Below are 25,829 nucleotides of genomic sequence, written 5' to 3' on the forward strand. Positions count from 1 at the left end.
GTGTTTTCTGTTTTATTGCTTGTATATTTGTATTGGCTTTCAAAATGTGATTTCATATCTATTACTAATTGGCTAAGGTTTTATAAATATGTGACCTCCAATTGTTTGTGCATTTCAGCACGAAACTGCGAAACGGATGCCGTTTCATTCTGGTCCTTGAACTCAGTCATTAAACTCTGCCAAATGGCTTCGAATTTATCAGTTGGTACGAGACTTCTGAAGATACGTTCGATTTCTCCTTTGGACCGCAAACAGGTGAAATCACCAGGTGTTAGGCCACGTAAAGTGGCCAAAACCGGTGTTATGAGATCCTTGACACTCGTTTTATGCTCTTTGAGATTCCGGTTTATTGTATTATCATCCTTGAACTTCTTTTGACGATCGGCGCAGAGCAAGTGATACGTGGTGTCCAGGCAACTGACATCGGAAACATTGGTCAGGTTACCTGTTTTCGGCAGAGACTTCTGAATCGAGAGAAGGCGGAGAAAATCGAGGTAATTCACCCGCTCCGTGGCACATCCCTCGTCCACAATCATCCGGAAATTGGACAAGGCCAGACGGATTTTGTGCGCATCCAGGCGGATGTGGAAGCTTCTGAAGATTTCTAAGATGCGTGCCAGTGGCAAGTGACCCGTCTTATCCGTATCACTCCTCTCCAGCACCGAATTTAGTACGTACTTGTGAAATTCAAGGGGATTCCGCAAACTGTGACGCTTTTTGTTCAAATAGCGTATGGCACCCAGTAGCCGGTTAGTTTTGTGGCACGGTTCGATATTATTAAGCAGCATCTTCACATCGCCATTGCTGCGCAGTGGAACACCGAAAGTTATATCCGGCACTGCATAAGTGTACCTACAGATGTCTATAACTATTAAACAGAACCAAAAAAATGCATTTCATCTAAGGATTTAACTCACTTTTTGTTTCGCATGCCGAGAGGCGCCTCGGTGCGATTCAGAAAGTCCACTTGTGCCTTGCCAATAACCTTCAGGTGGTTTTCACCTTCCACAAGACATCGTTTCACTTTGAGTCCAAAGTCGCCGACCGTGTGAAAATTTCCAGAAGGTGAATTTCGATCAAATGGTTGGGAATATCTGAAAATATTTAAGTTACTCATTAGATTTTCCGAATATATGTAATATCCCAGAGATTAACCTGCGATTGACCTGCTCAGAGGGAAAGTAGTGATTGTGGCTGATGATGTACTTGTCGTGGAAAGCCTCGTACTCCTTGTTCACTTGCTCCGCCGATTTGGCCGGCAATATAACGCCATAAAGGGATTCAGATTGGCCTGGACTCGATGGACTTCCGAAGGTTTGGCTTGTATTGGTCACGCTGTCCGGCTTGGAGTACGTCTTCTTCACCTTGCCCAAAGTGGATTTTCTAAAGTACATTTCCTCGTAGAACTTCTCCTTGAAGGACGTAAAGCGGGACTTCTGCAGCTCGCCGCTAAGCAAATCCCGGATGCTGCTGCTGGGAAGAACTGAACCGGCCGGAAGATGGTTTGATTTTTCATTGATCTGTACGCAATGGCGCCTCACTAGACTCTCAGCCAATTCTTCTGCATTGCTGATACTTAGACATACTTTTACACCTTCCTCGCCATCTAATCCAGAGGTAGACAATCCTGCAGTCGGAATATTTGCATTTCTATCTATAAAGTGTCCCTTGTTGGCCATGTTAAATGAGTGTATTTGTGTATATAGTGTGGGTTCAGAGAACAGAGTACTGACTGATAAAGCAGGACATCTTAAATAAATAAATAATTGTATTTATTGGTCTTGTAAATGAGTATGTTTACATGTCAAATAATTTATGGCTTAGTATTAGTTCAACTGTAGCTAGTCTTCTAGTCTATTGTACACGGTACTAGTACATCATTGCACGTCTCTCTGGCCGCGGAGATGGCATCTGGTTTTTCAGTGCAGGTGGTGGTTTTTGTGCAGAACAAAGTCCCAGGTATCCTTCCATCGAAGATTGCGAACCTCATTTAAGGTCATTTTTTTCGCACCATAACTGAATGGAATAAACTTCGAGAAAATGCTGAGCACGCCCACCAACCACAGGATTAGCATTAGGCGATACAGGCGCACCAAGTGGACACCACGCCCGGTGCAGAAGCGTCTGAGCAGATAGTCCAGATGATCCGCAACAAAGCACAATAGAAGTAGCTTAAACACAAAGGCTGGCAAGTAATTGTGCAGGAAAAGTGTACGATCCACACAAAAGTACGGCAGATAGTGCATCACGTAGCCCATAAAGAAGGTATCACCGGCAATGATGAATCGCTGCCACTCCTGCTCCGAAATATCGAAGCAAAGTCGTTGCCGCCGCATAGCGTAGAAGGCCAGTAGTCCGGCGTAGACAAGTATTCCCGTGGTGGCTGTGTACCAGATGAGTACGTTTCCCAGCAAATAGATCTGCGCACTGGACTTTGAATCCAACCAGTAGGCGATGCCCTTGTCCATCAGCGGCCACTCGTGCGGCATCGAGCTGTACATGTGACTTGGCACTGACTTCGCTTGGAACAGCATCTTGGACTGGAGCTCCAGTAACTTGGCCCAGAACGAGATGTGCGTCCGCTTTGTGGGTATCATTTCGGCTGTTAGCATCTGGCGCTCTCGCTCCCGATGGTCTTCAGCTATAAAAGGAAAAAATAAGAATTACTTATTGTTTTCATATTTCTCAAAGAGGACTTACTCTGTGTGTAGCGATGCTCCTCAACATTCCAGATGGTATCCTCGTGTATTCCCTTTTCTCGATCCGCCACCACCTCGTGCTGATTGAAACCCCATTCGGGAAGTTGGAGGCCGCTGAACTTCAAGGAGGCTTCTGTGGACACGTGAACGAGGCGGACCTCCGACTTGATGGCATGCCAAATGTCACCCTCGGAATCGCGATTCAGAATGTCCACGCGCCACAGCAGCTCACCGGCCATCTTGATCTCGTAATCTATGTAACAGCTGACCTCCTGGCACTGCGGTGTCATTGGCGCAGCCACATCGTGTGAGTTCAGTGCTCGGCTCGTGATACCATGGACCAACTGAATAATTTCACCGTGTCGGATGATATCCGGCTCATCTCCCACCACTAGGTTTTCCTTTGTTGGTCGCTTAACCAGCCACCAGTTGTTCACATCCTTGAAGGAGTAGCAGGTGACCTGCTGCTGGTGCGAGGAGCCCCTCTTGTCCGGGTACCGCACCGGATAGACAGCTGCATGCGAGTGCAGCCAGCAGGTGCGTCCGTGGGTATGGCGCAGTGTGATTTGGGAGCCATGAACCACTGCCAAAGGCTGTCCTTGTGTGATCGATGCCAGTCCTCCATCCAACGAGGCCTGAAACGCGCTAGTCATGATACTATCGTGCGGTCCAGCCCGGTATAGCGTCTTGAAGTGGACATAGAAGACTCCCACATAGACGGCAAATGGAATGCCAACGAAGATTAACAGGCGACTTATGGCATGCATCCATAGTTGGCGATCTAGAAAAAGAAAGGTTTTAATATGATTTATTCAACCTCTTTTAGCATATCGATGATCAACATTACGTATACGTAATGATTTTCTGTTATGCTCGTAGAACATGAGTTGTGAATCTCAAGAAATCTCGAGATCTTACCGGTAAGATTGGCGTCGTAGAGCAGTTGCCACAGGTGTCGACACAGCAAATAAAAGGCTAGCCCCAGTGCCAGGAATCCAACGTACTTGACTGTTCCGGCGGCTCCCAAGAAGACGGCAGCTGTCGTTCCACTAAAGAACCATTCAAGACTGCCTAGGCGACTTCGTTGGAAGCGGAGCAAACAGGCGATGCCCACTGTGGTGGCCAGCAGCAGCATTGATTCCATGAGAACAAAGCGGGATTGCGTCAGCAAGGAGTTGTCCAGGACCACAAGCAGACCACCCAAGGCGGCTGACCAGCGACTGAGTTTAGCCTCCAGCAACAGATTGTAAACGCCGGGGGCCAGTAGACTGCCGCACATGGCTGGCACAAACCGGAACCAAAATATGGGCATTTCCGGCGCATAGGGCTCTCCAATCCGGTTGAAGGTGTAATTGCCATCGTAGCCAGCCATGCTCACCAGTCCGGCGATCAGCTGTTTGCCCAGTGGCGGATGTTGATCAAAGAAGAAAATGTTGCGCATGTACATGGAGATGTACTTGCCGTAGTGCAGTTCATCAAAACTGTTGGATAAAGAGTATTGTAATATAATTTTTTCATTCTTCAAGTGTTTCAAGCATTAAGAAAAAAATACATATTAACAAAATATCATAGTAATTCTTCTTCGTGTATTTTTCTCTCTCAGTGACCCCATTTGCCTAGTTTGTTATTGTTTTTCTACTCACACGATGTGCGGCGGCGTTGCCAGCTTGTAGAAACGCGTGCCGAAGGCCAAGAGAAAGAGAGTCCAACTGAAGAGATCGATGCTCAGGTTAACGGTAAATGGCTGCGTACTCGCACTAGCTGTTTTTCTTTCAGCTGCAGATGCTGCGCCTGCGCTGTTCTTGTTGATCTGTTTTTGGCAGGAGAGCGAGCGAGACCGAGAGGGCGAGAGCGAACGTGAGAGTGAGCGCGAACGATCGGAGGTTGGCGAGGGGGAGGCTTGTTTTGGCGTCGGTACCGGCGTTGGAGTCGCAGTCGGTGTCGGCGTTGGCGTCGTGTGCCGGTTAACGCTGCCGCGCAGCGGCGCATTCAAATGACAGTTGACGTCGACGCAGCAATTGAGCATTGTTAGAGCACGAGCACCGTTACAGCACAGTGGTGAAGGTGAGTTGCTGTGTGCCGTGTGTTGTTGTTGTTGCTTCGAGTTTGTTGAACGGCTGCGAAAGTGAAGTCTTTCGTTTGACTCGCAGCTCATATCGCTGTCCGTCCATTGTTGTTGTTGTTGTGGTTGTGATTGCTGCTTCACTTTGGCCGTCTTGCGGCGCTGTGTAATTGTATTGGTGTAGGTGGCAGACATAGCGGCTTCCTAGTTTTTGTTATTTTTTCAGTGTGCGATTTGCTCTTCGTAAATTAGCGGGCATTTCTTCCTCGCATTGTTTTGCCTACCCACTTTCACTGATCAATTGGCAATCGCTAAACATGATATAATCCAACCAAGCGATCGCTTGTTTCACTTTTTGTTATGTTAATTTCTTATTTTGCCACGTTTTCCTGCTAACAAAAAAACTGGTTTTGCACTTTCTATACTCCACTTGTCTCGCTGTCTCTTCGCCTTGCAGCCTTCTTGGTCGATTTGCATTTACATACAAATGATCGCCAGCTGTTGAAGAAAGTTTCGATGCCGAATTATTCCCACAAACACACACTCACGGAAGTGAAATAACTATCTTTTCCCGGCCGAACGCTTTCTGACCGAAATCGCAACCTGCTCGCTAAAGATCTCGCGACGCACTGACTTGGCTGAATCTGAATGGACTGAACAGATCCGCGATGGCTCTCTTTCTTCTGCGCAGGCGCTGCCGCTGCCCTCTGTGCACAGTGGGTCGATTTCCCACAACTCGCTGCCAAATTCAAAGGCGGTAAAGTATAAAGTGAATGGATTAAATAAATTTTATTAAAACTTATGTTCTCAGTACATATGTATATGTACATACATAAGTTCCTTACAATATAAAAACATATTAGACACAAGAAAAAAAAAAATATACTACGTATTTATTATAAAGCTTTATTTGCACTAAAGCATTTCTATTTCCTTACGAAATATTTATTCGTTAAATATAAGTGGAAATATTATCAAAATCGGAATTAAGTCCCAACTTTAAAAACAGAAAACTCTAAAAAACATTTTTGGACTGATTATACCCGTTACTCGTAGAGTAAAAGGGTATACTAGATTCGTTGAAAAGTATGTAACAGGCAGAAGGAAGCGTTTCCGACCATATAAAGTATATATATTCTTGATCAGGATCAGTAGCCGAGTCGATCTGGCCATGTCCGTCTGTCCGTCCGTCTGTCTGTCCGTCTGTCCGTCTGTCCGTATGAACGTCGAGATCTCAGGAACTACAAAAGCTAGAAAGTTGAGATTAAGTATACAGACTCCAGGGACATAGACGCAGCGCAAGTTTGTCGATTCAGGTTGCCACGCCCACTCTAACGCCCACATTTTTGAAAAATGTTTTAATATTTTTTCATTTTTGTATTGGTCTTGTAAATTTCTATCGATTTGCAAAAAAACTTTTTGCCACGCCCACTCTAACGCCCACAAACCGCCCAAAGCTGTCACGCCCACACTTTTGAAAAATGTTTTGATATTTTTTCATTTTTGTATTGGTCTTGTAAATTTCTATCGATTTGCCAACAAACTTTTTGCCACGCCCACTCTAACGCCCACAAACCGCCCAAAGCTGTCACGCCCACACTTTTGAAAAATGTTTTGATATTTTTTCATTTTTGTATTGGTCTTGTAAACTTCTATCGATTTGCCAAAAAACTTTTGGCCACGCCCACTATAACGCCTACAAACCAGCAAAAACTGTGTTTAAGACTCTCCTTCTCCCTTCCACTAGCTGAGTAACGGGTATCAGATAGTCGGGGAACTCGACTATAGCGTTCTCTCTTGTTTTTTTTTAAATTTGCCCATTGTGCGGCTGCGCTGAATGCGCATGGAATGCGGTTCGGCTGCTGGAGCCCTGTCTCTTTCTCTTTCCTCACCTTTTCTCTGCATCCTCGGTCTCCTTGATTCTTAACCCATTTCCCGTTTCGTCTGTCAAGCTTAGCGATGCTGTGTTGTAAGTGGAAAGAGCCAGATTTTAAAGTACTGATATATGATCATTGAAGGACCCAACATTAAATTAATATAGAATATGTCGAACATAAATACCAAGGCGATAAAATCAGTAAACAACTCAACATTTATTTAATACTAATCATGACTATCAAGGCTCAGTTATAAAAACTCGGAAATTTAGTTTTTTGAAGATATTGTGTATATTGTTTTATTATAAAATTCCTAGCTATCTTTGACTGGATTCAATCCATACCTGCAGCACTGGATATACATGCAAAAAAATCTCCCTGTTTCTGCTCTCTCTCTTTCTCTCCCTTGAGTGATTGTCGCCGAACGGAGTCTGCAAAAACAAAGAATAACAACATTACAATTAAACACCATTTATTGGTGGCATAAAAAGAGGTTGTTTGGTATTTAGCTGCTAAGTATGTGTGTATGTATGCTTGTGTGTGAGGGGACCGTATAAAGCACGCGTCACAGGTGGAGAAGTGGAAAGGTGGGAACCTGTTCTTTGATTATGACCTATTCTATAGGCCATGTTCCAAAGTTGTGGGTACTTGAATGACCTATTGGCCTTATTTTGTTGCACCTCTCAATGAATCTCGAAGTTATCAAAATAAGATTTTTTGGCTTTGCATCCGACGTATGACATCAGTTTGCGTATTACTGTTTTGATTCCACAATATTAGCTAAACGGCTTAAAACTGGTTCTACATAATAACTAATTCGCATGAGATGGTGTGCTTTTTCTTCCCACTTGGTATGTGTACATATACAAATGATACAAAATGACGCTGTGCAACATATAATATTCTGCCCACTCAAATATCAACATTTTTAAAAATAATTAGAAGGTAACTATGTGTAGATTTAATATAAATTAAAGTTCTCTATGTGCTTACTATATACATATAAGGGACATTATATATGTATAATTGTACTGCACGCTTTATTAACCGCGTTGTGTTACCCCTGATATTATAATACATATATTTAGAAAGTATAAATATAAACAGCTGAAACTCCGAAGCAGCGTTAATGTGTTTCCATCTCAATTGAACTTCCTAAAATATCTTTAATGTTTGCCCAACTGTTTGAGGTAGGCATAGAAATGTGCAAATTATTATTTGAGTGACCTGGTTTCTAGGATAGGCCTAATGTTCTAGATCAGATGGCATTTCCCATAAGGTTCTCACGCTTATGCAAACAAGCCCAGATCCGTCAGGTGTTTGATTTGTCGGCTCACCCAAGGGATATAAATAGTGCTCCATTCGGACCAGTACAGCATCAGTTGATCATATCCAACTACCAGACATCAACATGAAGTACTCCTGTGTCCTGCTCCTTTTGACCACCGTTGCCTGTTTCCTAGTGAGCCTGACCAGTGCAACTACCACGACCACCACCACGACAGATGCCACTACCACGACCACCACAACCACCGCGTCGTCGTCTGACACCACTACCACGACAGCTTCGTCCTCGGACACCACCACTACCACGGATTCGTCCTCCTCCAAAAAGAAGAAGCACGTGGTCCACTACAAACGCAAGGTGCACAAGCCCAAGAAGGTCAAGAAGATCCACAGGAAGAAGAACCGCAGCGGTTAACCATCTTAACTATAGATATCCCGGTTACAACTGATGTGAACTCCGACTTCCGCTATATTTATTATTCTGTAAACAAACCTCTTACTTATTATTAATAAATTAAAAAAAATATAAATCAATATTTTGCTTTTTTATATATATCTACATGTTAGGACTTTAGATTTTTATTCAAAGCCATTATCGTTTTATCTACAACAAGAGAGAACGCTATAGTCGAGTTCCCCGACTGTCTGATACCCGTTACTCAGCTAGTGGAAGGGAGAAGGAGAGTCTTAAACACTGACAGTTTTTGGCAGTTTGTAGGCGTTAGAGTGGGCGTGGCAGAAAGTTTTTTGGCAAATCGATAGAAATTTACAAGACTAAGTAATACAAAAATTAAAAAATATCAAAACATTTTTCAAAAGTGTGGGCGTGGCAGTTTTGGGCGGTTTGTGGGCGTTAGAGTGGGCGTGGCAACATGAATCGACAAACTTGATCTGCGTCTATGTCTCTGGAGTTTGCATGCTTAGTCTCAACTTTCTAGTTTTGGTAGTTCCTGAGATCTCGGCGTACATACGGACGGACAGACAGACGGACGGACATCGTCATATCGACTCGGCTATTGATCCTGAACAAGAATATATATACTTTATATGGTCGGAAACGCTTCCTTCTGCCTGTTACATACTTTTCAGCGAATCTAGTATACCCTTTTACTCTACGAGTAACGGGTATAAATATTTTTAATGTTTGCCCAACTGTTTAAGATAGGCATAGAAAAGTGCATATTTTTATTTGAGTGACCTGGTTTCTAAAATAGGCCTAAAATTCTGTATCAGATAACATTTCCCATAAGGTTCTCACGCTTATGCAAACAAGCCCAGATCCGTCAGGTGTTTGATTTGTCGGCTCACCCAAGGGATATAAATAGTGCTCCATTCGGACCAGTACAGCATCAGTTGATCATATCCAACTACCAGACATCAACATGAAGTACTCCTGTGTCCTGCTCCTTTTGGCCACCGTCGCCTGTTTCCTGGTGAGCCTGACCAGTGCAACTACCACGACCACCACCACGACAGATGCCACTACCACGACCACCACAACCACCGCCTCGTCTTCTGACACCACTACCACGACAGCGTCGTCCTCGGACACCACCACTACCACGGATTCGTCCTCCTCCAAAAAGAAGAAGCACGTGGTACACTACAAGCGCAAGGTGCACAAGCCCAAGAAGGTCAAGAAGATCCACAGGAAGAAGAACCGCAGTGGTTAACCATCTTAACTATAGATATCCCCACCCGGTTACAACTAAAGTGAACTCCGACTCCCGAAGACAACTGCCATATCATTATTCCACTATATTTATTATTCTGTAAACAAACCTCTTACTTATTATTAATAAATTAAAGAAAATTTAATTCGATACATTGATTTTTATATATAATATAACTACATGTTAGGACTTTAAATTTTTATTCGTTTTAACTACAAAAAATTCTTTCTTCTACATATTTATTCCTATATTTTTAAATAAAGACTTATGCAAAAAAGTAAACCCATTTTTTAAATATTTCATAAAAGAAAGGGTTATGCTAAGTATATACACACTCGTATATAGAGCTTTCGGTATTAAAACAAAAGGTTTAATTTCTTTACAAATTTTAAAAAAATAATTCTAAGCAAAATGGCATAAATACAATTAAAATATAATACTATGATGGATTTTTCGGATTACTTTTATTTTTTATTACAAGAAATAATACAAGTAAATATTATACGGAATATTATAAAATTAAATTTTGCAAACATTAAAACATTTCAGTAAAGAAAATAACAATATAAGAGAAGTGAGTTTTATCATATATTATTATATGATTATGATTTCACACTTGAGAAAACTCTTGAAACTTTGTAACTTAGTTAAAAAAGAGCAATGAATTGGAACTTTTTTACTAACTGTTTCTTTTTTTTTAATAGCAAACAAATAATTTGTTGCTTATTTTCTAAAATTTTTACCCGCTGTGAATGCTTTCAAAACTTGACGATTGTTAGATTAGTATAAGTAAAGAAAATCTGAAAACCATTCCCGCTTCAAATAATAAAATATTTAAATAATATTTAAATTAAAATACAATTTTTGAATTTAAATAAATTTTTGAATTTAATTATAGTAAGTTAGAGATACGTTTGTTAACAGAATAATAAATATAACGGAATAATGATATGGCGATTGCCTTTGGGAGTCGGAGTTCACATTGGTCGTAACCGGGTCTGTAGATATCTATAGATGTTTAGTCCTTGCGGCTTTTCTTCCTGTGGATGGTGATCTTCTTCTTGGGTTCGTGTCTCTTGTTCTTGTAGCGGATCTTGTGCTTCTTCTTCTTGGAGGAGGATGATTCCGTGGTAGTGGTGGTGTCCGAGGACGAAGCTGTCGTGGTAGTGGTGTCAGACGACGAGGCGGCGGTTGTGGTGGTCGTGGTAGTGGCATCTGTCGTGGTGGTGGTCGTGGTAGTTGCACTGGACAGGCTCACCAGGAAACAGGCAACGGTGGCCAAAAGGAGCAGGACACAGGAGTACTTCATGTTGATGTCTGGTAGTTGGATGTGATCAACTGATGCTCTACTGGTTTGAATGGAGCACTATTTATATCCCTTGGGTGAGTTAGAAACAAGAACATGTGTCGGACTTGGGTTTATTTGCACTTCGTGAGAACCACACGCATAATAGCATTTGGTACAGATATTTGGCTCTGCTTAACTAGGCTAAGCAAATACTAATTTGCAAAGAACTTAGTCTATCACTAGACAGTTGTATCAACATTAAAGCTATTTTGAGGACCGATTCTACGGGCGCTTTGTGACGAATGCCTCTTACAATACGTTCTTGGTATTGGCTGGGCAAAACAAATAAAGTTATATGGGCTTATTATTTTAGCCTGAATTAAATAGATGTTAATGTGCATATATGTTATTTTTGTATTTACCAAAAATTAATATTTTAATTATACTTATTAGTTAATTAACTAATTAGTTAATTGCATAGTTTGTTAATGAATAACATTACATTAAAATTGTATTTTAAAACGGTTGAAACTCTTCATAATTGTGAGTTATTCTCTGGCTCTACACAAAGTTTACACAAGTCTCCCCTGTTATTAACATGATGCTGTGAAATGAATCCACAGGACGAACGAAAACAGCAGACAGAGTTCCGTAGGGCGAGAGAGCAAGGACGAGATGCATATAGAAAGAGAGCGTATTGAAAAATCGGGTGTGAGTCCGAGTTCAGAACAAACCTGATATTTTTGAGTATGAGTGGCATGAGTGGATTGGTTTGTGGGTGGGTGGCAGACTGTGGCTGTGGCTCGGGGAGTGTCTGCTCCACCACTGCAACTTTGAGCTTGGAGCAGTGCAGGACACACAGCCAGGACCCCCCTTAAAAAGCACCGGAGAGGCGAGGGTCGTGGTTGTGCCTACAGGAAGGTCCTTGCAACTGCAACAATAAACGGGGCCCAGATGCGGCAAGGCTGCTCTGCTGCCGGCGGATTGGTTGCCGGGCTTAGCGGTGTGGCTGTGAGTCCTGTGTGCCCCAACACCCTTCACCCTTCACCCACCACCCGCGCCCACACTCGCCATTCGCCTCGCGGCCTGCACAAGTGCAAGGATATTGTCGCCACCGCCTGCTCTTGCACTTGCAATAAATTTGCTGAATTCCAACAGCATCAAATTGAAATTAATACCTTGAGTTTTGCATTTTTAAGCACTTACTAAATAGCTCAATATATTAACTCCTTTGTAGTACTGAATTTAGTAACATATGTATATAATATATCTTTAATATATCTTATACTAAGGATATTAGAAAGTTAGAGGTTAATAAGAAAACAACGCAAAAAGTATTATAATATCATGGTAAATGAGATCGAATATTTTATAAGTTAAACTACAAAGTTTATAAAAGATTATAATATAAACTAACTACGCACATATGAGTAAACTTTAAAATCTTTTAAAATATTCATTCTTATGAAATACAAATAGGAATTTAATGTTATAAGCATATTTGTGGTTGCAGTTTTGTAGAGTTCAAATGCGAAGTCTGACGTGGATGTTTTTTTCTCAGTACCCTGCAGCTCCTGCATCCTGAACCTCCGGTCGTTCCCGTTTCGGTTTCTGTGCCTGCATCGTTGCAGCATCGCTGTTGCTGTTGTGTCTCGTTTTCGTCGGATGGATGGGTTGGGTGGATTGGGTGAATCAGTTGGGTGGGTGCATGCTGATGGTGTTTGCTTGCGTGGAGGCGGGAGGTGGGAGCTTTCGGTGGGTGGAGCTCACTGGTTGGGTATTTGCTGCCTGCCGTGTGCCACTTTGGCCATGTTCGTGGCCGTGGCCGTGGCCTCGACTCATGCGCTCGTTCTCGTTTCCCTGCAGCTTCACAACTCAACTCAACTGAACTCAACTCCAGCCAAGGCCAAGCCAACTGAGCCAGCAGAGGACGACGTCGCCGGCGATAATGTGGCACAATGACATTGCCATTGAACTAGGTCGAGGACGTGGACGTGTTCCCTTTTGGCCACCGCCACCGCCACCGCTTGTTTGGTTAATGTCTGCCTCCGTCTTCGTGGCATGTTTCTCGTGGGTGGTGGTGTTGGTGGTGCCACCCAAACCTCACTGGCCTCATCTTGCGGCGAAATGCGGATTGCGGTTGGGGCCAGTGGCAAATGGCAAGTGGCATGGCGATGCAGATGCTGCTCTGACTTTTAACTTTATTGAGCGCGCGGACTGTATCTGCCACAGATTAAATGTCGACTTACGGAAGCAACTCCTAATTGCTGTATAACGTGGTTCATAAGAGGGTCATATGCTAATATTAAGGACTCATAAAAAGTAGTTATTTTAAGTAAGCATAACATTTGTTAAGAAGTGTATATTTTATACTTTTTTTAAAGCTTATCACAAAATGTAAACTAAGACCCACGGCCCTTTAAAATATTTATTGTAATAAATAAATGTTATTAGTAGCATACTAATTTGGAAAATAAGTACAAATTTAAAAGTATTGAACAGGATTTCTGTATTAAAGTAGATTGTATTAAGCGAAGTTAAGTAAAATTAATTTTATCAACGCTTGTCAATGCCATTGAATTAAATGCCAACTTAGAACTGCAGAAGCAGTGAATGATTTCATAATCAGTTTTTCGATTCCTTTGAGAAACTCCATTCAGCATCTTGTCCGTGCAGAAAGATAGATTCTGCAGTTGATGACATTAGACGGAATGTCCGAGTATTGCCGGAGATTAATGGAATTTTGCCAAAAATAAAGCCGACAAAGACGGCTGGCAATCAATTAAAATGCATAGACTGCAGTCGGCCTAATGAATGCTTTTTCTTCGATGTCCAGACAGTTTCATCTGCAGCCGTGCCGTTTTGTGGCAATTGCAAGTTTTGGGTGTTGCGGACTGCTATCCATCCGACTATTATGGATGTGTCTGCGCTTTGTCTAAGTTCTTGTTTTTGGGTAGACGCGTCGGCTTGGGGACGAGTTTTATTTATTTTAATTTAAATGAAATTTATTTTATGCACACTTGTACACACACACACACACACAGATGCTGTTTTTTTGAGCGGCTAGTCAAAAGCTAAGGGTTGATTTTGTACATTTATATATGCACATGGATTATGCACCCACACACGCAAGTGCCTAGCGATTTCATTTATGTGTAATTAAGGTGGACCTTCTAAGCAACTAACTAGAAAGGAAAATAGATACTCCCTTTTGTTAAATAGATTCTAAAACTATATTCAGCTATTTCATATATGCATCTCACCAGCATAACATTTTAGATTTACAAATGGAAAATCTATTACTCATACGCAGTGTTGACTAAAGACCGCTATTGATATACATATATTTATGCTCTTAAAATATCCTAATGCTTTCTACATTACTATGAAAACAGAATAATTAAATAGCAAATGGTTGTAACACTGCCTAAATTTTTTTTATGCAAATAAGGTTCACCCTGTTGCGAGTCTTCCATATAGAAAATGCAACTAAAATGTTTCACATGCAGTTTGTTTTTGCTGTTTTATGGCCTGTGTCTGGCCTGTCGCCCCCACTGCTCCCTCAACCAGCCCCTTAAACGCCCACCACCCCCTCGGCCGCCCGGTTGCGAACGTGGCAGACGGGCGATTGCAGTTGCAGTTGTTGCAACAACGATTGTTGTTGCCGCCTGCCTGCCTGCAGTCTGGCAAAATTTTTGCCATTTGATTGCATTTTGTTGGGCGGCGTTTTTGTGTAGAGCAGAGTTTGTTGCACTTCACCATGAAGTTAGGTGATGCAACACTCACACACGCACACACACAAACGAGCACACGATGCAGAAAAACGCACCCACACACGCACACATGCAACATAGGCCTTAGGATACTACAAAACTTCTACATACGCATTTGTCTAGGCATACAAACTGATGCATTTGTGTATGTGTGTGTGTGTGGCTGTGCGTTTATGTAAAAGTGTTTTTTTATTATATAAAATCTCTACACATATTTTATTATGTGTATACATAAAATTCCATTTTTTAGTTTGATTTTGCTTTCTGTCGTCTGCTAAAAATAATAACAAAATGGTCGATGAGCAAGTACAGTTGTGTGCAAAACGTCTCCTAGTGCAATTTCCTGTGTGCGAAATGCATTGCATACAGTTGGGCTGTGCACAAGTAACACACATTTTGGGGCACAAGAAACGAAGGATTTTGCCCCAAGGGGGAATCCCCCGAAGGAAGTTGGTGCCACGAGGAACACCAAAAACCCCTAGAGCATCACTACAGTCAAACTTCTCTAAGTCATACTGTTCGTTTTCCATACTAACACATAAACCATAAAGTTGCAACACTGTTGTGATTCTAAAAATAAAATGTAGGGATACATAAGCTTTCAGTACAATTATGAGTGCTATGAAATGCACCGAGTCTAAAGATGTATAAAATATAGAAATTTTATTCAATCTAAGTTTTAACACCTATCAGTTAGTTTCTGTTTGAATCGTCCTGTTGAAATGGGATATATGTATGTACCTTTGGATAGTAGCCAACATGCAAGCCAACCATCTGTGCATCACCGAAAATTGTGGGTGTTTTTTTACGCGTGGGGCATGCAGCAAGTGGCAGAGGACCACCGGGCGTGTGAGTTCTCCTCAGAAGGCCTCCTCCAGCCAACTGCCCACTCCCAACTCTAAACTGCCAACTCTAAACTGCCAACTCCGCACACTCGGCCGACTGCCGACTGGTTTTGTTTAGAATTTTAGATTTTAGCGCGTTTTAGAATTTTATGAATGAATTTTTGGCGCTCGGCAGAGCTCCGCCTGCCGGCTATGGCTCCCCTTTTTTCCACACCACTTCAAATGGTTGGACCACTCGGAATCGTTTGGCTCGATTCACTTTTAGTTTTTGGTTAGTTTTCGGTTCCCCATTTGTTTTTTGGGGGTGTCGATGTGACCTTGCCGGGGTGTTCCGGTGTTGTTTAGATTTAGTTTCTATTGGGCTCCACTTGTGCTGCTCCGTTTTTGCAGTTGGCACAAATCTGTACATACAGAAGTGTAAGGACCTTAGACAAAAGTCGCTCCTGTGTCCCTTTTTTTACATGGGAATATTGATTTAATGTATTTTGTATATGTACAGACTACGCAACTTTAAAAAGGGCAAAGGAGTACTTGCAGTGAAATAACTGAAATTAATTTGTAATACTTATTAATTCCCTTGAAGATCAAAGTTGTCCAGGAATACAACATGTAAATAAAGCTTTACAGAAACTGATTTTAAGTATACTCGTACAACAACTGTTTACAATAAAATGGAAATATTTTTAAAATTGTGGTAAATGCAAAAAAAAGTTGATACATCAAACGAAACAATTTGTGGTTCCGCATTGAATTTTCCAACAATTAATAAAAAAATGTTACTATTATTATTGTACGCTGTAGGCAAAAGAAAGATTCGTGCTTAGCTTCTGTGGCTGTCGGCTATAATTTTTCATATTTATAAATTTACATCTTTATATGCATTGAATATTTAAATTTATTATTAGAAATCCATAGTAAAAAGAACCAATATTTCATATCCTTTACACAAAAATGTTTTCTATGGTGGTAATTTTAGATATGGCATTGGGAAGGAAGAATGTGAGCTCACCACGAAGCTCCTTGAGAAAAATAAATCAATTTCTGAATTTAATTGCTTGTATACGGATAAGTGAAGAAATTCATGTATACATATATCATCCTTACTAAAATTTAACACATTCCATACCCATCAACAATTCGAATCAAACGCAATGATTTGTGTACCGCCCTTTAAGCTAAACAAAGAGTGCTTTTTGTGCAGAGTCATATAAATCACATAAACACATAAGAGCACTTATGTAAATGCATATGTACTGCAGTATTTTAGTAGGTTTTGTTAGATTTGATGCAGGCAAAAATGCCTATTAAAAATGCGTTTGAAAAAAACTGTTGCATACCTGACGGCGCGCGCTCAAATTAACTAACGGGACACTGAAAATTGCAATGAGAGAATATGACTAGAGAGAGAGAGACACGAATTCCAGAGAGCACAGCATCCTAGTGTGCGAGAGATAAACGAAGGGTGCCGAAGCTAACCGAATTGAGATGAGTAGTGACGAAAGGGAGGTAACAAGGCACTAGATGTAAGGTTATTAAAAGGGGGGTGGAGCATTCGGCACTAAGCCGGCGAGAGAACAAACACAAAAGCGAAAGCGAGTAGCCGGCATAGGTGCCCGTGTATGTGTTCGAGAGCGGGAGGAGTGTCATGCGTGTGTGTGTGGGTGTGTATGTGCACATACATATATGTATATTCGCACTGATGTGTGTGTGTCGCCTTGTCGGCAATTTAAAGAGTAAATAATTGTCTGCCGCCGGCAAACATTTGACCAAACTGCTAGTCCACCGAATGTGCCACGGTATTGGTACGGCTTGCTACTTTCGGCATCTGTATTGGTTGCCGAGTATCGGCTCTTCGTCACCAAACTCTACACAATTTTAGGCGCCGGACGAACGCACTTTCAATCAGTTAACTTTATAACGTCAGCGCCGACACTACGTTATCCGGTTCAATCGCATCAAATCGAAACAAATTGAATTAAACCCGGCGTTACGCCCCCAAAATACAAATTTTAGCACTTGTATTGGTTGCCGCGCTGCGAATTTCGTCACGTTGTTACTTTCACGCGACCAATTCGGCGCTCAACGTCAACAAAATCGCGTGAAATCGTGTGTCTGCTGAGTGTTTTGCAACCTGTATTTAGCATGTTCCTTGCGTGCTTTTTAGCAAAAGAGCCGGCAAATGTGAATAAACCGCTGAGCAACTGAAAAACTGTGAGTACATAGCACTTTTCGTACATGCAAATCACTTAAGGGAAATTAATCCCGCAATTGGTCTTTTGGTGAAGCACACAAATGAAAGCGCCAAAGTTTAGTTCATTAAATGACTCGTGGTAAATCCTCAATGGTGTACACTCTGCAACAAACTATTGGGAAGCAATATTAAAACAAGAAGGTGGAAAGTAGGATATTTAGACTATCAGGTGCCCTATGTGCACTTACGCGTTTTTATTTATATAAATCTTCCTGCTTCAGTAACATATTCCAAAAACTTAACAATAAATGATGATCCGAACATTTTTAAGGACGTTAGATTATTAATTTTTCAAAATCAATTATCACTTAAAGTTGTGTTGTTTTATTCCGGGAATGTACTTTGTAAATATTTTTTTGTAAATATACTACAAATATTTAAGATTTTTAAATGACTTGAAAAGGTGCAGATTATTTTTGTAAGGCTTTTCCCAAATAAGAGAAGAAACGGGAACCGCAGAATTAATATCATGTCTGTAGTTTGTTATATTCAACTCAAGCTAAGTGTAAAAAATATTTAATAATGAGAAATTTTAAAATGCCTATATACACAGTTTTATTTTATAATTTTTTGTTTCAAAATATAATTTTTTCCGGAACACATCACTTTTGTGATATACCTCCCCCCAAAGTCTGGCCAAGTTCTTAAATCAGGAAACGCACTTTCGGCAAAATGCCACCTACTTAATGCGCACACAATCGGGCAATAAATCAGCATTTAATGTGCCTGCATCGAAATGCGGAGTCAGCCGACATCGACGTCATCGACATCATATGACCGCGTTTCCGAATTTCCCCGAATCTTGTGTACGTGCATTGTGTGTTTCGGCCCCGGCCCCGAAATACGAAATACGGAATGGAATACAGAATGCACGGCGCAGCACAGACGACGGGTCATGGCCACGGCCACGGCCACGGCCACGAATATGGCATTTCGGCGACTCCGGTTGCGGATACAACAACGGCTCTGGCTATGGCTGCAAACTCCGGCTCTGCCGTGCGTCGCAGTTTCACTTTCACGGCGCAAACACAGCTGCGAGGGTGGCGGAGATCTGGGCCGTGGGAGTTACGGGTGTGCCGGGCGCGACTTGCACTCAGCCTCATAGTTCGTCTTTCCCAATTTGGCGGGTGCACAGCAACGGACACGGACACGGACACGGACACGGACACGGATACGGATGCGAATACGAATACGGACAGGGTTACGGCCCACTCTAACTGCCAATGACAATGTCGCACAGTGGAAAGAACAATATTTTTAGTGGAAACTCCTTCCTTTCTGCAATGTACTTTATGTACATATGCTAGTTACTTCTTTTATGCTAGTTAAAAACGATTTTTTTCATGTAGACCCATCATATTTATCAAAACATTCTGAAACTCCCCACTTGGTTTTATGCGCTTTACGTATGCGCAATATTATCAAGTATACGCCACGTTATTTTAGTATTTATCGGGGTGCATCCGAAAAGTAGGCAATATTTTTTTCATTTAACATTTTCTTCCTCCGGTTATGTTCAGAAGACTCTGAATTTATTAATAAAAATAAGGAACGTTTTGACAGCAACATATTTAAAAAATTTGTAATCGCTGTTGAGCGACATTGTCCGCCACTTGTGCCACATTCTGCATAATAAGAATGAAAACGAAATGTAAGAATGAACAGGTTAGACCGGCGGAATACGTCAGGATGCGTCGACTTGCTGCATGTACGCTTTCAACAATAACCCGCCGCCATAACAACCACGACGACGATGATGATGGCGATGGTGATGCAATGCCTGAATGCCGGAAAGGCGTCGAAGTGCCCACGCACACAATGCCCACACCCACACCCGCACCCACACCCACCACTGCACCTCCACATGCGCATCAGCGAGTTGCACTTGCCGAACACATCCGCATCGGCCCCACCACCACTTGCCACTTCTCCAGCCGCCTCTTGCCGCCGACACTCTCACTCTCCGATTCAGAAATGTGTGAGTTCTCGGCGCTTACTCGCCACCGATTGCAGCACAGCCATTTACACTGCGAAAAATACTATCCGACTATCACAATACTAACCAAAATTTGAGACGAAGAATATGTCATAAAAACTTATGGAAGCCATACAAATAGGGGTATTGAAAAACATTATAAAGAGAAATGTATAATACATCAATTTATAGATCATTTATATTTAGGAGAAACTGAACTTATAGTTCATGTTCAAGTTCATCAAGTGTTGTTGAACTATACCATTGTATTTGAATTTCAACTAACATTTTGAAATGCTTAATATATCTGTAGCGAGCATGGTACATATCCTTAAAAACTGTTAACTACAATTTTCTCTCCGTGAAGTCCTGAGTGCAGTTACCTCTGCTCCTGCGTATGGCAGATGTTTGGCAGTACATGTGGGAGTTCGAGTGGAAGAGGGAGTGGAAGTGGGAGTGGAAGTGGAAGTGTCTCCGGGTCTGGGGAAGCCGGCCTGCTGTAGTAGGCTGTGGTAGGCTGACTGCTGGGGGCATCGCATCGCAAAGCTACGTCATCTACATCGCCATCGTCATCGCCATCGCCACCGCCACCGTGTCGGGATTCGTGTGCGTGGCCTGATTTCGTCGATTGGCCTTGTGCGGGTTTCAGTGTCAGGAGCGCAGCATCTTTGTTTTGGTTGCACTTGTTGTTGCTGCGACTGCGACTGCGGCTGCTGTTCGACTTGGCCTGCATACATGCAAATCACGCACACACACGAAGTGCAGTCCTCGGAGCAGGAGGTCCTCTATGCGGGAGCAGGTCCTTCATGTCTGGAGCACGGTGAAGTGGGCATTTGTGCGCTCTTGCTGGGTTAGATGGCCAAGTAAACAGACCTCAAAACTGGGTTGGAAGTGATGCAATTTTTTTGTAAGCCAGCTGTTGTGGAACTAATTCATGGTATTTTAATGCACTTTTTATAAACAATTTAAAGTTCTGTAATTGATGTACATTTCTTATGGCAAGTAAAAATTGATTTTAATATTTGGAAGACTTTTACCACCATAAAATTCAGTTAATGAATAACTTTGTAATATATATAATGTCTTCTAAGTTTTAGAACACTGTTAACCTTATTAGCTACGCTGATTTTGCTCGGTATCAGAAAAAGTTTTTTCTACTAATGAGTTCAGTGCTGCAATGAATGTATACCTATTAACATTAGCATTTAGTATTTTATTAGACAGATCAGTTATATGTAGGCAAAGATATCAAAAAGGTGACTTGATTAACCCTAGAAAAAATTCCAATATCATTTTTATAAATTCCCAGAAAACAGCTACCAAGTTGTGGGCGTGGATTGTGGTGAAAATGAGTCAGTAAGTTGCATGATTATCAAATGCCCGGATGATGAATTTTGTCCGGCGGCAAACTTCTGCTATAATCCCAAGTGCGTTTGCCGCAAAGGATATCGGCGCCTCAATGGAGTCTGTGTGCCGAAACACAGTTCTCTGCATCTCAACAAAGTTAAGTTGGAAACGGCTTTACTGGAAATGCCTTATAGGGAGCTATAATTGTAAAAGGTATAAAAGGAAATGGAAATTCTATTTCTCTTTAGCTTCCACTTGGACTCGCACATGATCAAAAAACCTAACTTAAATATGTAAATTGAATATTTAATATTACTTCAAGAACTTATTTTAATATACTTTTTCACTTTTCAAGATATTGATTGTACTTTCGTTTCTTCTATTAAAAATTAACTATTTTATTTTGATGAAATACTCTATCCTTATCTGACAAGAGATTCATCCAAGAGATATGTTATGCCAATATCCTTTCGCAAAGGCAAATGGAGTGTGTTTTTATGCCAGCCACTTTGCGAGAGTGTGGAGCCCCAATTGTTGGCTCTCGCCGTTTATTCTCGCTCCGCTCTCTCCCGCACGCGAGCGTAGTTAGACCAACTAATGCCAAATGGGTGGATCGGATTGCGGGGTGGGGGGTTCGGGAGGTTGGGGTTTTGGGGGCTGGTGGCTTGGGGCGCTATTGTGGCCGTGTGCCGGCTGCGAAAAAGCCGAGTGCCGAGGCTATATGTCTCGTGGCGGAGAGAAAAGTCGGAATACTATATCGCCGGGTCGGTCGGTGGCAGTCAGTTGTGAAGCTACGCCACACGCCGCCAGGTGGCTCCGTTTGTGGATGCGGCGGGTGTTGTTCGCATGTGCATGTGCATGTGCACCTCAGACGGTGAGCGGTGCGGTACAGTGACGCAACCCCCCCTGACCACCCGAAAACCCCATCGGAATACCACACAATACATACTGTTTTTATTTTTTTTGGCCTCACTTTTTTCGCCGCGGAGGAGGTGACCTCCAGAATGGGCTGGCAATGCAATTGGCTGCACTTTTCCTTTGTCAGCCCGCCTTGCGTTTTATTGTGTCACGGGTTCGCGCGCAGATGGCAAAAATAAACGACGACGGTGTTTTCCCAAGTGAAAGTCTACTGCTGTTAAACAACCGGCGAAATTTGAAAACTTCACTTTGTTATTATTATTATCGCGACGAGAACTGCAAATATACAATTAGAGGCGATACTAATTTGCGTGCTTAGTGAAAATCGATATGGCGCAGCCTTTGGCTTTTGGCACATGCGAGTCAGTTTAGAATGTCCCACACTGCGTATGCGTTACATGGTCGCGTTAATTTCCATTTCGCTATATTCCGCTCATATTTATCATTTTCCGATTCGCGAAACGCACTCACTGGCGGTTTAGGTCAGCCCTAACCTAATCTTAATGTACCGACACACTAAATCGCTATATAGTGGGTCGCCATCGACGAAATCCCCGCTGAAATTCAAGTCCCCCCTTCGATTTTTATTGCTCCTACCGCGGCGCCTCCCCCCTTCTTTCTCCCTCTCTCTCTCTCTGGCTCTGCCACTCGCTCACGCTCTCACAGAGCGCGCAGGATTCGCGCTCTTTTTTATCGCCACCTCCACAAATGCAAAGTGGGCGGTGGGCGGCGATTTAGACGAAGGTATGCGTGTGTGTGAGTGTGTGTGAGTCCTCCGGTTCGGCAAGTCAGCTAAAATAACAACAACGGCAGCGCTGTTTTCACTTTCCATTCAAAGGCCTTCTAAGCTTAAATTGTGCTGCAGTTTGCAGCCACCTTTGGTTTGTCTATTTTCGGGAAATCTACGGATTAATGGGTTATTCTGTGGTTGGCTGCTGTTGACAGTACCCATTTATGAATATATATATTTAAGATTGACTTTTAAGCATTGCATATTGAGCAGGGAAAAATGTTTAATATGTTTAATAACAGAGAAATAATTTCATATGGTAATCGGAAATATCCTGTTCCTTATTACAATCTAAGAAAATAGACACTTAAGACCAACTAAATGAATTCCTTGCTCACCCACAAATCTCTCATTTCAGTAGCCTGATTGTCCGCGCACAAGAACCCTTTGAATCCCCCTGGAATCCCCTGATTAGCTGAGAAACGAACGCACAATGAACTTCACCCCGTTTGGCAACACCTTTCCCGGCAACATTCCCGGCCTGCCGCAATTCACGACGAGCACAGCTCCGCTGGTTTCCACTGTGACTGCCGCCGTCACGGATGTGACTGTGACGGGCACCAATAATCCGCAGCAGCAACAGCAGCAGGATGCAGCAAGCGGCAGCAATCGGTACCAGCAACAGCAGCAGCAACAGGTAACGCATTTTGGCCAGGCCACAATGACGGCGGGCCAGGGCAGCAGTGGCAACAAGTTCCGTGGCGGCCAGGAGGATGCGCTCCAGGGTGACAAGTACAATGGCCACTTGGTGGCTTCCTCCCAGCAACAGCAGCAGCAGCAGCAACAGCAGCAGACGCAATATGCAACTGTTGCGTATGCAAGTGCAACAGCGACGAGTGCTGCAGCGGATGCACTGCAGGCGGGAACTTCCGGCCAGCAGCAGCAGCAGCAGATGCAGCAGCAACAGGTCACCGCCCCGCAGGAACTCACCCAGGATCTGTGCAACGCCATCCTCCAGCAGCAAGGTGAGCGCCTGATAAGATAGCATTGATAACTGATTAAGCAAATGTGATGCCTTGCAGTACTCCAGAATACCTCGTGGCAAACACTGACGCCGGGAACCACAGTTGCCGACTACCTCTCGCATCTTCCAGCCAACACGTTGCCCCTGTCGCTGCACCACTTCCTCAAGTATTCCGCGGAGACGATAAAGAAGGAGAACCAACAGAATGTGGTAAGTATCTATAAATGCTTGTAGGATTATTAAAGTTAACACTTACATTCAGGTGCTGCAGGTGCAGACGGGACCAGCCATTGGGATCAACACCCTGGGCACGACAACCATTAGTATACCTCAGCAGGAGCAGCTGACGCTGCAGCCGCAGCAGCAGGCGACGTTGCAGGTGCAGACGCAGGCGGCGGTCACGGCGACGGCGACAACGGCGACGACGGCCGGCGGATCCGGCGGCACTTCCGGCAAGAAGAAGAAGCGCAAAAAGCGGAACAAGGACCGGAAAACGAAGCTGCGACCGGGCGAGATTCGTCTGGGCACCGCACTCGACGGCAGTCCGCTGTACATGTGTCCCGAATGCCATGTGGCGTATCCGGAGCCGGAGCTGCTCGAAGTGCATCTGGTGGGCCACAACCTGGAGAAGCGCTACGTGTGCGACATCTGCCAGGCGTCGCTGAAGCGCAAGGATCACCTCACCCGCCACAAACAGTCGCACAATCCGGAACGACCCTACATCTGCACCGTGTGCCTGAAGGCCTTCAAGCGGAAGGAGCAACTGAGTCTGCACTTTGTCATCCATTCCGGCGAGAAGCGCCACCAGTGCGGCGAGTGCGGCAAGGGCTTCTACCGCAAGGATCATCTGCGCAAACACACCCGCTCCCACATCGCTCGCCGCGTCAAGGCCGAGCTGAACAGCCATGTGCGGCGCGAGAATGGCACCAGTATGTTGCAACCTGTCGTCACGGAGGCAACAACGGCGGCCCTGCAACATGCCAACCAGCTGGCCAGCGCACAGCAGCAGTTGCAGCAGCAACAGCAACAGCAGCAGCAGCAGCAACAACAGCAGCAACATCACATTGTGATCACGCAGCAGCAACCGACAACGCAGCAACAGCAGCAACAGACTTCGCAGCAGCAGCAGCAGCAACAGCAGCAAATGATAAATTAGCCAAATGATTTTTGTAAAGTCAGTTAAAGCGAAATTCAATTTAGTCTCATCTGAGTCTGAGTCCCCAAGGACTCGGCTGCTCAAAAACCACAAATAACTCTCTCGGTCCACACAATTTAATTGACTCTCACAAATCGGATAATACAAACAGCAGGATGTTAGCTAATGTCTTCGAGGATTCTCCTTCGGGAATACTCAACATTGTACAACTTTAATCGTAAGTTCGCGATGGGAATTTAATGATAGAAAACCTTCCACAAAAGAAAGTGCAGTCACTGGGATAGAACTACATTCGATAAGATCTTTTAAAATTTAGCTTAATTACAACTGAATTCCAATAGTTTTGGGTTTATTTATTACTGCGTTAAAAAAGTGATTTATTTGAATATTTTTGCAATCGTTTCAAGAGATCTCAAATGTGTAAGCCACACACAAGCCAATTTTTAAACTATTATAAGTAATTGTATAGCACGATTTCCTTTGAACAAGCATTGCATTTGCATTCCAATAGTTGAATATGATCCCAGTGAGGTTGTCCCACGCCTTTGTCCGCCCCAAAACACTCCATACTTTAATTTAAGACAAATGTGCAAAGGAATAATAATTTTATACGCAATGTATTTTAGTGAAATGTATTTTTCTACAATTAGAATCAATGTTGTGTATGGTATGTATGTCGTCCATATGTACATACACCTGTACGAATACTTGAACACTGTTCACTGGCAGCGAACTATAAATATATATATATTTATATACTATGTAAACAAATGCAATTTAGATTTACACATACTTGTAGGAACAAATCTAAAATTGTGAATGTACGTATAACTTTTTGCTACACCGATAAATCAAACACAAAAATCCTTGTAAATAAGCAGTAAATTATATAATTTGATCTAAACCGAATTAAGACTATATTTC

The 25,829-nt window shown here is 42.9% G+C and overlaps 8 protein-coding genes across 13 annotated transcripts; 4 read left to right on the forward strand and 4 right to left on the reverse strand.

The window, feature by feature from the left end:
- Positions 1–3: 3 nt before the first annotated feature.
- On the reverse strand, positions 4–1,757 carry LOC6533734 (EF-hand domain-containing family member B). 3 transcript variants are annotated; one of them, XM_002094403.4, is made up of 3 exons: positions 1,156–1,757; positions 918–1,094; positions 4–852 (listed from the first exon to the last, which is right to left on the reverse strand). In XM_002094403.4, exons 1-3 carry the CDS (start codon positions 1,677–1,679, stop codon positions 81–83), a joined length of 1,473 nt encoding a protein of 490 aa, XP_002094439.1. In that variant the 5' UTR covers positions 1,680–1,757; the 3' UTR covers positions 4–80. The 3 variants fall into 3 exon arrangements, with proteins under 3 accessions (XP_002094439.1, XP_039229563.1, XP_039229562.1); XM_039373629.2 differs by having other exon boundaries at positions 737–862; XM_039373628.2 differs by having other exon boundaries at positions 838–868.
- LOC6533735 (protein O-mannosyltransferase 1) lies at positions 1,751–22,163 on the reverse strand. The gene is made up of 7 exons (XM_002094404.4): positions 22,027–22,163; positions 6,983–7,069; positions 6,654–6,723; positions 4,343–5,500; positions 3,618–4,180; positions 2,701–3,480; positions 1,751–2,641 (listed from the first exon to the last, which is right to left on the reverse strand). The coding sequence occupies exons 4-7, from the start codon at positions 4,954–4,956 to the stop codon at positions 1,920–1,922; spliced, it is 2,679 nt and encodes an 892-aa protein (XP_002094440.1). The 5' UTR covers positions 4,957–5,500; positions 6,654–6,723; positions 6,983–7,069; positions 22,027–22,163; the 3' UTR covers positions 1,751–1,919.
- LOC6533736 (protein new-glue 3) lies at positions 7,954–8,340 on the forward strand. Its single transcript, XM_002094405.4, has one exon. It carries the CDS (start codon positions 8,050–8,052, stop codon positions 8,338–8,340), a length of 291 nt encoding a protein of 96 aa, XP_002094441.1. The 5' UTR covers positions 7,954–8,049.
- Positions 9,229–9,742, forward strand: LOC6533737 (protein new-glue 3). Its single transcript, XM_002094406.4, has one exon. It carries the CDS (start codon positions 9,308–9,310, stop codon positions 9,596–9,598), a length of 291 nt encoding a protein of 96 aa, XP_002094442.1. The 5' UTR covers positions 9,229–9,307; the 3' UTR covers positions 9,599–9,742.
- LOC6540560 (protein new-glue 3) lies at positions 10,460–11,937 on the reverse strand. The gene has a single exon (XM_002087310.2). The coding sequence runs from the start codon at positions 10,905–10,907 to the stop codon at positions 10,617–10,619; it is 291 nt and encodes a 96-aa protein (XP_002087346.2). The 5' UTR covers positions 10,908–11,937; the 3' UTR covers positions 10,460–10,616.
- On the forward strand, positions 17,435–25,814 carry LOC6533742 (vascular endothelial zinc finger 1). Of its 4 annotated transcripts, none has more exons than XM_039373624.1 (4): positions 17,435–17,715; positions 23,144–23,750; positions 23,808–23,959; positions 24,012–25,814. In XM_039373624.1, exons 2-4 carry the CDS (start codon positions 23,219–23,221, stop codon positions 24,903–24,905), a joined length of 1,578 nt encoding a protein of 525 aa, XP_039229558.1. In that variant the 5' UTR covers positions 17,435–17,715; positions 23,144–23,218; the 3' UTR covers positions 24,906–25,814. The 4 variants fall into 4 exon arrangements, with proteins under 4 accessions (XP_039229558.1, XP_039229559.1, XP_015050236.1 ...); XM_039373625.1 differs by lacking the exon at positions 17,435–17,715 and adding an exon at positions 21,807–21,951 and having other exon boundaries at positions 23,147–23,750; XM_015194750.2 differs by lacking the exon at positions 17,435–17,715 and adding an exon at positions 21,826–21,951.
- On the reverse strand, positions 19,903–20,463 carry LOC6533741. The gene has a single exon (XM_002094410.4). The coding sequence runs from the start codon at positions 20,461–20,463 to the stop codon at positions 20,110–20,112; it is 354 nt and encodes a 117-aa protein (XP_002094446.1). The 3' UTR covers positions 19,903–20,109.
- On the forward strand, positions 20,862–21,435 carry LOC120321397. Its single transcript, XM_039373630.2, has 2 exons — positions 20,862–20,986; positions 21,040–21,435. Exons 1-2 carry the CDS (start codon positions 20,908–20,910, stop codon positions 21,279–21,281), a joined length of 321 nt encoding a protein of 106 aa, XP_039229564.1. The 5' UTR covers positions 20,862–20,907; the 3' UTR covers positions 21,282–21,435.
- Positions 25,815–25,829: the final 15 nt, after the last annotated feature.

Source organism: Drosophila yakuba, chromosome 3L, assembly GCF_016746365.2.
Source record: "Drosophila yakuba strain Tai18E2 chromosome 3L, Prin_Dyak_Tai18E2_2.1, whole genome shotgun sequence".
Lineage (NCBI taxonomy): Eukaryota > Metazoa > Arthropoda > Insecta > Diptera > Drosophilidae > Drosophila > Drosophila yakuba.

Coding starts and splice junctions, on each gene's coding strand:
- LOC6533734 (XM_002094403.4), bottom strand. CDS start 1,679: ATGGCCAACAAGGGACACTTTATAGATAGAAATGCAAATATTCCGACT. Junction 1,095..1,155: donor TCTGAGCAGGTCAATCGCAG/GTTAATCTCTGG, acceptor AAATATTTTCAG/ATATTCCCAACCATTTGATC. Junction 853..917: donor CTCGGCATGCGAAACAAAAA/GTGAGTTAAATC, acceptor AGACATCTGTAG/GTACACTTATGCAGTGCCGG.
- LOC6533736 (XM_002094405.4), top strand. CDS start 8,050: ATGAAGTACTCCTGTGTCCTGCTCCTTTTGACCACCGTTGCCTGTTTC.
- LOC6533741 (XM_002094410.4), bottom strand. CDS start 20,463: ATGCAGGCCAAGTCGAACAGCAGCCGCAGTCGCAGTCGCAGCAACAAC.
- LOC120321397 (XM_039373630.2), top strand. CDS start 20,908: ATGAATGTATACCTATTAACATTAGCATTTAGTATTTTATTAGACAGA. Junction 20,987..21,039: donor TAGGCAAAGATATCAAAAAG/GTGACTTGATTA, acceptor ATAAATTCCCAG/AAAACAGCTACCAAGTTGTG.
- LOC6540560 (XM_002087310.2), bottom strand. CDS start 10,907: ATGAAGTACTCCTGTGTCCTGCTCCTTTTGGCCACCGTTGCCTGTTTC.
- LOC6533735 (XM_002094404.4), bottom strand. CDS start 4,956: ATGTCTGCCACCTACACCAATACAATTACACAGCGCCGCAAGACGGCC. Junction 3,481..3,617: donor CTACGACGCCAATCTTACCG/GTAAGATCTCGA, acceptor TTCTTTTTCTAG/ATCGCCAACTATGGATGCAT. Junction 2,642..2,700: donor GGAGCATCGCTACACACAGA/GTAAGTCCTCTT, acceptor TTCCTTTTATAG/CTGAAGACCATCGGGAGCGA.
- LOC6533742 (XM_039373624.1), top strand. CDS start 23,219: ATGAACTTCACCCCGTTTGGCAACACCTTTCCCGGCAACATTCCCGGC. Junction 23,751..23,807: donor CGCCATCCTCCAGCAGCAAG/GTGAGCGCCTGA, acceptor GATGCCTTGCAG/TACTCCAGAATACCTCGTGG. Junction 23,960..24,011: donor AGGAGAACCAACAGAATGTG/GTAAGTATCTAT, acceptor ACTTACATTCAG/GTGCTGCAGGTGCAGACGGG.
- LOC6533737 (XM_002094406.4), top strand. CDS start 9,308: ATGAAGTACTCCTGTGTCCTGCTCCTTTTGGCCACCGTCGCCTGTTTC.